Source organism: Miniopterus natalensis, chromosome 18, assembly GCF_054644295.1.
Source record: "Miniopterus natalensis isolate mMinNat1 chromosome 18, mMinNat1.hap1, whole genome shotgun sequence".
Lineage (NCBI taxonomy): Eukaryota > Metazoa > Chordata > Mammalia > Chiroptera > Miniopteridae > Miniopterus > Miniopterus natalensis.
In genome coordinates this window covers 24063107-24077148 of record NC_142098.1, presented here as the reverse complement: position 1 = coordinate 24077148, position 14042 = coordinate 24063107, and the positions used below count along the sequence as shown (strand labels likewise).

The following is a 14042-nucleotide window of genomic DNA, read 5'->3' as shown; positions in this document are numbered from 1 at the left end:
ACAGCAGGAGTGATGCAGCCCGGGGCCTTCCCTGTCCTCAGCGCCACAGAGCATCTCAGAAATGCACAGACCTGCAGGACTGGAGTCCAAGGTCTGCTCCAGCCTTTGCTGAGTCCTGAGGGAAGAAAGGCTATCCACTCTTCTCTTTGGTGTCAGACTCGGCTCATGAACCCACTCTGTCTCAGGGCACTCAACCCCTCACCTGCAGGAGGGTCGCAGGGGAAGAGACATGACTGTATGTGAGGGATGGTTGGCTCTGGGGATGGGGAGAGGACTTCATTTGTTTTCATGGTCAAGGTCCCAGGAGAAATGGAGCAGAACTGAAGAGGCTCTCAAACCTCTCTTGGGAGAGAGCTCACCAGGACCAAGCTGATTGCCCAAAAAAGAAACAGGTGGAGATTCGTATAAGAAACAAGCAGGATGGCCAGGGATGCACTGAGACAACACTTTGCCACTCCTGACCAACAGCCTGAGCCCAGCCCCGGGACAGATTGGGATGAGCTGCCTTTGGCTTCCTGTCTCAGGGAGCAGAGCCCTGTTGTCCCATCATGTCCCTTGACTTTTCTTTTCCTAAGGAACCCTTGTCACTTCGGTCTGGTGGGTTAGTCAGCTGGGCCCAGGGACTCATCTCTGCTTTAAGGGCATGTAGTTCGTGATGACAGGGACTTCTCAGGCCCCAGACCTGAGAGCCATGCTGTGAGGAATGGTGGGGAAGACTCTGAGTTCCCACACATTCCTTTTCTGACTCAAATTCCAAGGTGACTGGGGCTGCGCTCTCCTGTCCTGTCTGGGGAGGGAGGGTGTGCTGTTGGAAATTGGCCGTCTCTCCGTGTCTGCCCCAGAAATGAGGGCTCCCACTTCATTAGAGGCCCCTTCATCTGAGGGCAGCTTTGAGAGCCGATGACAGCACATCCAATACCCCATGCTGGCTTTGTCTGGAAACCGTGTTGGGTACTGTGTCAGACCCCACGCGCCTGTGGCAGGAGACTGGGACAAGGAGGGGGTGAAAAACCCAAGTTTATGAGGTGACTGCACTGTTCAGGGAGCATTGCATCTAATGTCTTACTGAATCTGCGGCGGTCCTGGAGTGATTTTAATTTTCCCCAGTTTGACATAAAAGGAAACGCAGGCATGAGGAGATAACTTGCCAAGGTCATAGCGCGAGGAGCCAGAATTGGCAACCATGTCTGTCTGATTCCAGAGCATGTAAAACCCCACACAGGGTCTGACCTCACTGCAGAGCAGGGGAGCCAGTGGGTGGGGGGCATGCTTTATCCAGGCCCACCCCTCCCACTGTGTCACTGGTGTTTTGTCCTTGGCTGAGCTACAGTCTGGATGCACCTTCTCTCTGAGCAGTTGCCTGTGACCTGCCCCGAGGCTTCCCTGGGCTGCTCACTGACACAGGGCCCCCAGCTCTGACCCAGCCCCATCCAGAAGGAGGGGGCCAGTGGCCAGGACGCTGAGAGGTGGTGTGGGAAGCAGCCCGGTGAGGAGCGAGCAGGAGGGCAGGCCTCTGGTCCATGCTGCCCCACTCTGTGGGACCAGCAAGTCCGCAGCTTCGCCTCACGTCAGTATTCTTCCCTTAAATTCGGTTGGACTGGATTGTGTCAGTCCCGTCCAGCTCCAACTTTGTGTGGTCCTGACCCCGCTCCCCAGAATACTAATGCGCCTGCTCAAAAGGACAGTCTTCCATAAGAATGGGGCTTGTTTCTCCTCATATCCTTGCCTCCGTTTTTATTCCACTCCAGTTTTCATTCCATCCACTCTCCAAAACAACCCCTCAATTCCAAAGATTTCTTTACCGTCAGATGGCATGATTGGGTCAGATACCAGCCCAGAGAGCCGAGGGGTAGATGTCAGGGCCCAGAACTTGGTTCCTCTTGCCAACGGCCCACCCCAGGTGGGGAAATGATCTGGGCCTCAGCAAGAACATCCCAAACGAGAGGCCTGCACCCTTTCGTGCTGCAGCCTTCTGGGGTCCTGCCAAGGACACGGAAGACTTGTCCACTCAGCTCTCCCTGTGGCTGACCTGCAACAAGGATTAGAGGGACCCCAGTCGCAGTCCCCGGAGACACACAGGCCCTCATGGCCCAGTAGAAGACTGGCAGTCACCACTAGGGGTCCTGGGAGGACTTTGGTCTTCTAAAAAGAGCCTTGGCAGGGAGGAGAGGAGACCAGCAGGGAAACCGTCCCAGAATCTTGCCTGGTGAGCGGGCCTCTGCTCGCTCTCATTTTTCCGTTGTCTTCACTTTGTGTTTTCGGTGCCCCAGCTCAGCCACACTTGGGTAAGGGGGGGACCCACAATAATCTTAGTTGGCCTGGCAGCATTCCACTCTGCGGAAGGCAAGTTTGTGTGCTGGGTGTGTTTTTAGTATTTTTCTTTGTCTGGATCCCTTCCAGTGATGAACAAGTAAGGACCCAGAGCCAGCACAGTAACTGCTTAAAGGGGTTGAGGTGGAGGGGCCTGCTGGGTGGCCCACCCAGGCTCCTGATGAAAGCAGAGGTGGGACTGAGAGGGCTGGGGAAACACAGGGTTGCTTCCCCAAGTAAGGCCCATCGGCACAAGAGTGATTCCACGAAGGGAAGCTGGGCAGAAGCCCTACAACAGAGCCGCCCAAACCAGGGCTGCCATCAGAATCCTCTGCAGCTTTTAAAATCCAGCTGCTTGGGTCTCAGCCCAGACCTCCTGATTGTCCCTCAGATGGGGCCTTGTTGCCTGGGCACTGGTACTATCCACAAGCTGCCAGGTGATTTTCATGCACATCTCTGGTTGAGAACCAGGGTAGGGACCAGCTTTAAGATCCTATTGGGACACTGCAGCCCTGCCTCTGGCTCTCAGCCCTGATGCCCTCCCTCCACAGGCCTCAGGATGGTGGCCAGGCCAGGACCCCCAGTTTTCACCCTGCACCCTACTCAAGTGTTCATGGCATCTTCAGAAACCAAAATTTCTCCTAAGATGCATGTAAATTTTTTCTCCTCTGGAGATGGCCACAGCTGAGTCAGCTGAATTTCCCTGACAACGTCCTGCTGGCAGTTCACAAGTCCCATGGTCTTGAGCCCAGAGATGCTAAGGATGTGTAATCTCCCCACTGCTGACAAGAAGAGCTACCACCCACCACTCGCTTCTCCACACCAGTGCCTCTGCTGGGCTTCATTGAATGTGCATGATCTGGGTCATCTCCACTCAGCTCAGATGCTCCATGAAACCTTATTTGTCACGCACAAACCCCCACCCTTCCTGCACATCGAGGCTGGCCAGGTCCCCCGTCTGTGTCGGAAGTCCCCTGTGCACTCATAGCCCTTGTCGCACTCTGTGGGGACCAAGGCTGAGTCCAGCCCATAGCAGACACTCAGAAACACTTTATGAGAAAGTGCACAAATAGGAGGTGGGGCAGATGGAGAGCTTATTCCGCTCAGGCCTGCCCCACTCTCCTGGGCTCTCCCCTGCTGGGACCTGGCACTGTCAGAACAGATAAGAAGCTGGGCCTGAAGCAGAGCCTTCCTCCTCAGCCAGGGCTCGGTGTAGCTTGCAAGTGCCTTGGGATTCAGCAGAGACCTGGAGGCAGGCAGGAGACCAGGGAGCCCGTGCCATTCTCCTGGTTGCCATGGACCGGTGCCCTGGAGACAGCTGGCCCCTCAGCTCATCGCCTAGTAACCGAGCCATAACGGTGTGTGCGCTGCCCTGGTGCTGCCCTCGGCACAGCAGGCCCTTCCCCATCCCTGCCTAGCTCATGGGGAGAATTTGTAACGCTGAGAGTCGCATCCTCTTGGTGAGGGGCCTGGCATCATGCAAATGAGCAGTGGTTGGCATCAGCAGGAAAAAGACCCTGGGGGGTAGGAAGGAAAGGGAGTTAGGGGGGTTGGGAAATCGACTCCAAGTCATCTTGCCCCAGGCTGGCCTTTCTCTTTACCCTCGGGGATGGTGGCTGGAATGTTTTAAGTTTCCAGAACCCACACTGTTATCACTGTCAGTGGAACTTAACAGTAAGCATTAGGTGTGGGCCTTTTGCATATTTTTACATATATGGCACTGAACTAGACACTTAGGGAAGGATTTCAAAGTTTATTAAAAATAAAAAAGAGAGGGGAAGGAAGGGAGGGAAAGAGAGAGAAAGCAGTCCTGATCCCTAAAGACATGTGTTCCAAGTCAGGCTACCCAAACCGAGATACAGTTCTTCTGTTTGTTTTTCTTTTTGTTTTTATTGTCACCCGAGGATATGTTCATTGGTTTGAGAGAGAGAGAAACATCAATTAGTTGCTTCCTGTACACACCCCATGTGGGACTGAACCCACAATCTAGGTATGTGCCCAGACAGGGAATTGAACCCACAACCTTTTGGTGTATGGGACAGTGCTCTAACTAACTGAGCCACATCTGCCAGGGCTAATTCCCTTTTTTTAAACAAAGTTGTTTTTGCTTTCCTACAACAGAAGGATTTGAATCAAGGTGGTTTTCTCAATAGGAAATAAAGCAGGTCTAAGCCTAAGCCACCCCTCTCTCCCAGCCTAAATTCAGATGTTCTTTTGGCAGTGCTTTCCTCTAGCCCTGGTGCCTTCTTCCAGAGCACCATAGCATGATTGCCCTGTGTCATTCCCTCAGCTACCCCAGAGGCAGCTGACTTCCTAGGGTCTGTTCTCTGGTCAGTTCCACCAGCCATGGGAGCCATTCAGTATTTGATTGTGGACTCAGGAGGCCCCTTGTGAAGGAAGCAGAGCCCCCCACAGGTTTCATGCCTCTGCCCTTACTCTCAGCTCCGCTTCCAAGAGCCAGGAGCAGTACAACCTGACGCAGATCTCAGGCTCCACGCCCCACTGCTCTGGGAAGATGCACCAAATAGCCCTTGGCAGTGGCCCGCACGGGCCAACCTCGGCCTCTAAGACCTGAATTGGCCTCTCCTGCCAGCACCTAGTGTGTCCCTTGGAAACACCCTACAACTTCCTCCTGGCTGGGACTGGAGAGGGCCCAGCTTGGGGATTTCCTTCACTCCTCACAGGGCTGGAAGGCTGAGCCAGTGAACATCTGGGACATAATCAGCTGACCAGTGGCCTAGCCAAACTTTTGACAAAAGTTTCTTAGAGATAAGTAAGTAGAATGAAGTGGGCGGCCTCTCTGTCCATCCCCTTGGCAGAAGCTATTTGGAACCATCCATCTTCCATTTCCTGCCCGGCACTGCAGGTCAGCAAGTATTTATCCAACATCTGCTGATGCCGCGCCCTAGGACTTCATGGTCAGGAGTCCTGGTGGGAGGTGAGGATGGGCCTCCCCAAGTAGGGACTTGGCTGTGCACAGCTCTGGGTCTCCAGCTGTCCCTGTGTGGTAAAGGAGCAGACAGTAGCACCTAGGGGACCCGGAGAAGGGACCTCCTCCCACGAGGGCTTTTCCAGGGCTGATCTGTAGACAAGATGTTGGGACAGAGAGTGTCTGAATAGACCATTAAAAGAGGGAAGGGAAATAGCCACAATCCCAGAGAGACTGTCCCTGACTTGCTGGAACACGTGAGGTGACAGCCTGCAGTGGCCCCATCCAGATGACCAGATGACCCCTCTCACACTGAAAGGTGCCCTTTGCTCCTATCAGGTCACCTCCTACAAGGAAGGGCTTTCTCAGGAATGCCCTGGTGTCCTCGTCTTTGCTCCCCAAGGCCATCGAGGGTATGAAGCCCCTCACCACCACCCCTGTGGCCCTCCCCTCAGAGCTGCTTTGTCAGATGTTTTCCACACCCAGTTGCCACTGACCCTTTCACTCCGAGATGGCCAACTCACTCCGCTCCAGGACGAAGGGCCCAGCTGATGTGCCTTCCACACCCCACCCCACCTGTTGCCATGGTAATGGCAGGCACTCCTGTTCCTGCAGAATATTGCTTTCTTGTAACCTTCCTCCCTCCCTCTCTTCCCCCCTTCTTTCTCTCACACAAAAAGAAAGCACAAGTGTTTTATATTCATTTTGCAAAAAGCTGTGTAGAGCATACTAATTGGTGTGGCTTCCTCCTGCTTTGAGCCTTTCCCATTCTCAGAGCCAGGATTACAGGCCAGCACAGGCATGGGCCCAGCCAGCCTGCTCGTTGGAAGGAGAGCTGACTCTGTTTCTAGAGGCCGAGCAGCACGACTATAGCTCAGGGCCTTTCGTCCAGGCCTTAAGCAGGTGCCTTCTAAGCAAGGCTGCTGTGATGACTGTGTCCTTGTCCTAGAGCTTCCTGTGCGGTCTGCAGAGGGTGGAGCACCAAAACCCTGGCTGGACACAGACTCAAAGCCACATCCAGCTGGAGGGTTGCCCCCCTTTTGCCCAGTCCCAGGCCTCCCAGGTCCTTCCCTCCCAAGGGGGCCTCTTCTGGCTGCTGAGGCAGAGTCCTGGCCTAGGCCTGCATCAGGAGTGTTGATCTAAAGCCTCAAGTTCAGTCTCTGGGCTGACTAGGGTTTGCTGGTCAGCTGGGGTAGGCCAGTGAGCCTGGATGTGAGAGAGCCACCTCGAAGCCCCAGAGTGGCACCCCACAAGGTCCCAGCTCCCCTCTTCAAGACATTCCATCCCCTCCATTTTGACAGCCTGTAGGAGGCTGAAGGACTTGGTGGTGCTGTTCTCCAGCTCTCACTTGAAGGGTGTAGAAGGGGGGGGGGGGGGTGTGCGCGCGCGTGTGTGTGTGTGTGTACATACCAGTACATGTGGTGTTGCCCCAGGCAGGGCTCTCTGGGGACCGTAGAGAACTCTTGTCATATGTAAGCACAGGAGGAATGGCTGGGGTTACTGCAGGAACCTATAGACATCATTTCCGGCTTTAACCATGCAATTGAAGTGTAATTTGCATTCATTTGCCATTTGGTGTTAAAATTCCTAAAATAAGAGAATTCAGAATGTAAAATATGCGGCTTTGCTGGCTGCGCTCTCCAGTGGGGCAGGAGGAGGTGGTACAGAGATGCCCGATGCAGATTCTCTAGTGGGAAAGTGAGGTCTGAAGCCTTCCACATATGCAGCGTTGTCCCAGCCCAGTCCCTAAGCCAGGGCCCCCACTGCCTCAGACTATTCTCATTTGCTGAATTGGACCACCACGGTTTGCTGCCTGAGAGGAGGAGCCTGTGGCTCCGAGGGGGGTGGAGGTAGGAAGGATGCGGCAAGGCTGGCAGTTGCCAAGAGATGTATAGACACACAGGTTTTCTCCTCAACCCTCTCAGCTCTCCTGTGAGCCTGAAGCAGGTGGGAGATCATTTGGGGAGAGGGCGAGGGTCAGCGAGGGTTCCCCCCTCAGGCCCTGGGCAGAGCAAGAGCAGATTGGTGAACAGATACCCCTGGATTGGGAACTCGGGTGTCAATTTGGGATTTTGACTTGGAGTTGTTTTTGAGATAGATTCCACATACCATAAAATTGACCCTTTTAAAGTATGCAACCCAGCATTGTATACTTTCTGAGTATACTTTGTAGATGAAGTTGTGCAACCATCACCACTATCTAATTCTAGAACATGTTCATCACCCCAAAAAGAAACCCTGTACCCATTAGCAATCACTCCCTGTGTCTCACTCCTCCAGTCTCTGGCAGCCTCTAATCTCCTTTCTGTCTATGGATTTGCCTGTTCTGGACATTTCATATAAATGGAATCATCATACAGGATGTGACTTGTGCATCTGGCTTCCTTCACTTAGCAGAAGTTTTCTTGTGTTTTTGAGGTTCATCCGTGTTGTGGCGTGTATCAGAACTTCATTCCTAAATATCACCAGATAACATTCCCTGGCATGGATATCCTTCCATCAGTTGATGGACGTTTGGGTTGTTTCCACTTTCGGGCTGTGATTGCGTGCTGCCACCGTGAACGTTCCTGTGGATGTCTGGTGTTCAGTCCTGTTGGGGAAATACTAGGAGTGGGAGTAAACCTGTGGTAACCCTTTGTTTAACTTTCTGAGATACAGTTGGCTTGCTTCTTGCCTCACTGTTTAATGTTGGACAAGTCACTCCCCCACCCGGACTCCCTGGTCTCCTTTTGCCTCCCTGACCTTTACACAGTGACTTGATTGGACAATCGAGCATCCGGAGTACATGTCCTGTGTACATCCTGCAAGGCAGGGCTCAGGCTGCCTCTTCTCACAGCGCTGCAGTCACTGCTCCGCTGTCTGTCCCCGCGCCTCACCCTCTGTGTCCTTTCTGCCACTGTTGGAGCAGAAAACCTTCTGGGCACCTCCCTCGATGGCAGCAGAGGCCTGGACCTTCCTACTTCCGGACCTAGTCCTACCTGGGCTCCTGGCTCTCGGCCTGGGCAGCAGGCAACCCTTGCTCCCGCCATCTGTCTGGACTGCTTAGCAGCCACACTTTTCAGCCAGCGTGGATGCGTTCCCTGCAGGCCCAACAGTCAGAATGTTCAGAAATGCACAAAAGGGCAGGGGAGGGGAGGTCTGCCTCCAGGCCATGGGCTGGGTGGGCCTGACTCACCTGCAGCCCCAGCACCTAGCCCAGCACCTGGCACAGCACACAGGGGAGAGACAGGGAAGGACTTGGTTGCACAGCTGGGAGATGGCATCTGTATGTGAGTGCCATGTCCAACCTGCTGAGGCTGGAGTGCGGCAGGGTGGGGAGCGAAGTAACTGTCTCTTAGGGAAATATCGTGTCAAACACTCCAGGCTGCAGGGAGAAGCCCGTGGGGCCAGAATAGGCCAGCAGGTGAGGGGCTCCACTGCATGGGCCAGGCTGCAGAGGGGACCCTGGGGAGGAGAAGTGACAGCTGGGTTAGGGTAGCATGAGGTGCTGGCACATTAGTTGCCTTGAGACAGGAACTGCTTTCAAGCTTTGAGGAGAAATTAGTGACTTTTTTTTTTTTTGAGATAAAATTCTCTCTCAAAATACACAATTCAGTGGTTTCAGTATATTGATACGGTTGTGTAACCATCACCACTATCTAACTCCAGAATCTTTCCATCATCACACAGAGGGCCCTGGAGGAGCTTGACCTTAACTATAGTCACCATATTCCACACACTGGCCTGTCATGGTACCCGGGGCCTACCTGGAGCCCTGTGTCACTTCCACTGGTCCAAGGCTCTGGATTGTGAGGCATCCCTGGGGGACCATGTGACACAGCACTGACTTGAGCGCATACTCTGGACTGGTCTCTACACTCAACTCTGCATCTTCCTTGGGAGGGCTTGGCAGGCAGGGGTCAGGTTCAGGCGCCTCACTCCACTCGCTTCTGTGTATAAGAGCCCAGAGGCAGCGAGAACTGAACAGCGTGTCTGGAAGTTAGGAAGTCTTCATCCTGGAGCCTACAGTCATACCCCACATGTGGAGGGTCCTTTGGGATCTGCCATGGCCTGGTGTCCTCTCTGCAGAAGGCTCTGTCCTATGACCTGGTGGTGGGCCCCAAAGCTGCCACACCCAGAAGTGTGGCCTGGAGGGTACTGCTGTGTCATTGTCCAGCATAGGCATGCCCTGGTGTCTGAGTCCCCTGTCCCTTGGGGTCCCCTCGCTTCCCCACTCCAGGGACCAGAAAGGAGTGGTCATGGGAAAGCTGATTTCCAGGCCTCAGATTCCAGCTTCCTTCCTCCAGTTGCTCCTGTCCACTGCCTGCCTGTGTCCTCTTCACTTCAGTCCTTTGTAGAACTTTCTGAGCACTGTTATAGCCATAGTCTTGGCCACTCTCACCAGCCTGTCGCCCTCTGCAAACCCCTCCCCACCTCCTGGAGGAGGCAATCTTTCCTCAGCCATAGCTGCCTGTGGAGGTCCTTATCCCTCATCCTCTGCTTTTCTCCCCAGGTTATCCTGAAGGATCTGGAGGTGTTGGCAGAAATTGCTTCCTCCCCTGCAGGCCAGACAGAGGACCCAGGCCCCCTCGATGGCCCTGACCTCCGGGTCAGCCACTCAGAGCTTCAGGTGCCCACACCTGGCAGAGCTGGCCTGCTGACCACTCCCGGTAAGTATTCCCCTGACGCTTCCAGCCTCAGGAACCCTGGGAACACTGGTGCTCGGTCTTATCCTGGACTGGGGCCATCCTCGGGGCTGTCCCTCTCGAGCCTTGGAGTTCTGCCAAGGTGTGAAGGGTCAGTTATGGCCAGTCTCCAGGAGGCAGGTGGGCCTTGCTGTCCTGCCGCCTCCTGGCTCACACTCCAGCAGCCCCCTCATCCCTGTAAGAGATGCTCACGTCCCTCTTCCTTCATCTTCCTGCACCTTTCATCCTTTTGAGCCATTGGCTAAATATCAAACTATCTGAGTCAGCTGATCGTCTCTTTCCCTGGGGCGGCGTCTCTCTGGTCAGGAATCAAGGGGCTTTGGAGTTGGGGCTCACAGGTGGAAGACTAGGCAGCCATTTCCTTCCTCACCGAGAAGCTAAAAATAGCTCTCAACATGGCAGGCAGCCCAGGCAAGAGACAGCATAATTCAAACAGCATGTTTCCGGGCAGTCCTTGGCCATGAAGGTGGCCGTGGCGTTCCTGGTGCTCACCCTTGGAGCTCCTTCTAGACATCAGGCAGCCCTTCTCCCAGGCCAGTGCGGCTCCCAGCACCTCCCTCCCAGGCGGATACCAATTCCGTCCAATGACACCATCCTGGAAAAGGCCCAGGTGTACAAGTCAATAGGAAAGTACCCCACTAATCTTGGGTGTTTGCCTGGGGTGTCTCTGTCCCCGGAGCAGCTCTTGACATCCAGGCACAAGGTCCTAGACAGCTCCTCCTCTGATCCAGAAGCCAAGCGTCAAGTGCATGTGGGGCCCTTCAGCGGCAGCTTCCTCCTGCAGCCCCACCAGGCTGGGCCCAAGGAACACCTGGGAACACCCTGCAGTCCTGACTGCGCCCAGGGCTGCATGGTCGTCACAGAGGCCTGTGCAGGGAAAGTGTCTCCCAGTGACACTTGACATCAAGCCTCACCCCTGCCCTTGGAACAGGGTGTCACATAGGACCCCAGGTTCTAGGCCACCACCTGTCTGCCTGCAGCTGGTCCCAAGTTTCCAGCTGTTCCTAACTAAAGCTAAGAAGGAGTAAAGGGCTCTAGCGGCAGCACAGCTTCCTTCTCTTATTTCCCCAGGATGCAGTGGTTTCCTTGCCCACGAGCCAGTTTCCTCTGGGCAGTCAGAGGCTGTAGTCAGGGAGGCTCCCACATCCTGACCTGGGACCGGTGCTGAGGTTCCCACCCTCTGTCCCACAGCCCAGGACTCCATTCTTCATCCTGTGTCCCCAAGTCAGCATTTGAGGGTCAACCTGAAGTCCACAGGACAGATGGCAGAAATGCCCCAGGTTGGGTGTGGGGACCAGGCCTCAGTGTAGGGATAGAGCCCTCTAAGAGAGGGTAAGGAGAAGGCTCTTCCTTGGAAAGGGAGGGCCTGGAGGGCAGGGACAGGGTGGCAGTCTGGATACCTGACTGGAAGAGGGGACAGCGGCCAAAAGGAGGCACCAGCAGGGCTCTCAGATCCCCCTGTCAGAGCATCCTCTCTCCTCCATGGGAGAAACAGCCCTCAGATCCCCCTGTCAGAGCATCCTCTCTCCTCCATGGGAGAAACAAAAAGCTGAGGCAGCACAGCCCCAGGCAGGGGGAAACACCTTCATCTTCCAGGATTCTGTGGTCCATCTATATAAGGTAGCTCTTCTCTTCCTACCGGGCACAGAGAAGTGCCCCTGGAGCCCTGCAGGCCTGACTACATCCCAGGGTCAGTTCATAGGGGCTCATCATGACTGAAATGCTTACTTGCTAGTGGAGGGATGGGCCAGAAAAATGGCTGTGGGTGGTCCAGGTCTGCTGAAGAAGGTGGGGTGTACCCTGGAGCCATAGGGCCTGCCTGACCCTGGAAACCCTAGGAGGGGCCCTGGCGCAGCAAGCCCTTTGAGCTGCTTGGGAACAAGGGCTGGAGGTACTTGGATGGCAAAGCACTCAACCCCAGCTCCTGGCCCCACCAAGATGGGGGGGCCAGTGATGAGGCTGAGGCAATGAAGACTTGCCCCAGTTCACCAAGGCTATCAGACTGGCTCACATCAGTCAGGGACTCACTCGGATTCATAGACAAACAACCAAGTAAGCCAGGTGGGAAGAAATTCCATCCCGGAAGGAACACCAAGGAAGTGCTGCAGCCAGTAATGCTGCTTGCTTCAAGAATTCACAGCTCCGAGGGCCACACGCTCTTAGCCTGAGACTCGTGTGCACGTCAAGGAATGTGGGGACCACGCATGCATGTGCGTCCACGGCCGGCACCAGATATATCAAATGGGTCACGTTTATACCAGACCATGGGAAGCCAGAACTGGGCCCCAGCTACCTTAGGGAGGGCACGCAGCAGGTACTGAGTTGTTGAGGGGGGCTATTAGGTCAGAAAGCACGCGGGAAGTGTGCACTTGTTCCTCTGCAGGCTGCTCTTTGTCACATTGCTTTTAAGGCATGCAAGCAAGGGGTCATTCTGTCTTTTCCCATCTGGCTGTGCATGGGGACAGTGGCTGCAAGGCCAGACCCTCTTCCTTTTTGGTTTCTGCTTTCCTTTGGCTCTCCAGGGCACAGCTCTGAGAACTTTCAGACTGCAGTGCTACATCCCTTTAGAGTAGATCACCCCACCCCATAAAGGAACTTTCTGGAAAGCCAAGGAGGCAGGGAACCTAGCAAAGATGAAATCAGTGGTGGTCCTGGGAAATCCAATGGCACCACCTGTGTGTGGGGTCGAAAACTCAAATGGTGCAGATTGAATGCGGTGGTGGGGAAGCAGGGCCCATCACACGCCTAGGCAGTTGCTATGTTGGCTTCAGTGTGCCGCAGCAGTGGTCCCTGGGGCCTGCAGGCAGAGCTGCCCACACAGTATTTTCTTCTCGCCTGCCCTAGCGTAAACATCTCCCTCTAGTGCAGAGCTGTGTGGGCTGAGGCCATGGCGCCACTCCTCCCATGCTCTCCTTCATTCCTGACCTTTGGAGAGCCCCAGGCTGGGGAGAAGGCCACCTCTGGCGCAATCTGCAGGGTAGCCCCCGAGAGGAGCAAGTGGAGGGGACACCACATTTCCCGGTCTCCCTAGATTGTGATTTGGTGAAATGAAACAAAACAAACACTTGAGTCTCCAGTGACTTGGCAACTTCTGTGCCTTCTCTGCCTTCTTTACTGGGGAGTTGTCAGCTGAGGCTCTGCCAGGCTCTGGGGAGAGCTGATGAACCCCCTCAAGCAGACCCAAGGGGCCTGACCCTGAGCCTGTGCAGAAGGTTTGGCAGGAGCAGGAGGTCTCTGGGACCATCCCCCTGTTAGAGATGTGCCTGGCCCGCTTGGGGCTTGGACATCCCAGCTGCAGAGGAGGAGCAGCCTTGGCTAATCACAGCAGCAGTGTGGCAATCTGGGGCCAGAGGTCACCCCAGGACTGATGTTTACTCCTAAAACCCAGTTTTCCCTGTCCTTCCCTCTGGCCGTGGGATAAACTACTTATATCAGGGCTCTCTGCTCCAAGGTGGAGTTTGATCCCAACTTAAAAACATGAGCAAAAGTGAAATGTTCTAATTCCATTTTCTTCCTTATAAGCCTAGGCTGGTGTGGCCAAATGCAGAAAGAAGTTCTAGAAAAAAACCTAGAAAGCAATCCCTGGGTATTTTTCCCAAAAATAACAGTAACTGTAATAAGCAGAGCTCTCGTTAGGACGGCACTGTCCTCACCATGGATTAGCTCATGACATTGAAAGCAGAGCACTGATGTCGCTCCCACCCAGCATGGGGGACTGTGGAGCAGAGCAGTGATGGCCCAGCTCGCGGTGTCCTCTGGGTACTGGGGTCATGACCCCCAACCTGACAGTTCTTGGGGTGACCCTCCTCTTCACAGTGACTTCAGGGACCCCATTCTGGCCTCAGGCCAACACATCATTTTTTGTGCTTCTGCTTCCTCCACCTCCTCCAGCCACGCCACACAGGGTCACAGCCCCCAAGAGCCTTGCCTGTTGCTTTTTGAGCCTTAAAAGCCCTTCTTCCCACACAGTTCACAGGCAGCGTAAAAGTACAGGTGCTGGGGTCGGGAGCATCTAGGTCCACAGTCCCTCTCAGCCCCACCTGTCCTGTGAGCTGGGACAAATGTCCTACCTCTGTGCCACCTCTCCCTCCGCTGTAAATCGGGTGATGGGGTGCTTG

General features: G+C 54.7%; 1 protein-coding gene across 1 annotated transcript in view; it reads left to right on the top strand.

Moving 5' to 3' along the window:
- The window catches only part of VAC14 (VAC14 component of PIKFYVE complex), a 94290-nt gene that overhangs the window by 36517 nt on the left and 43731 nt on the right, over positions 1 to 14042 (top strand). Inside the window, exon 13 of the mRNA XM_016196327.2 lies at positions 9732 to 9888. Within this exon, the coding sequence (XP_016051813.2) occupies positions 9732 to 9888 (157 nt within the window). The remainder of the gene's footprint in view (positions 1 to 9731; positions 9889 to 14042) is intronic.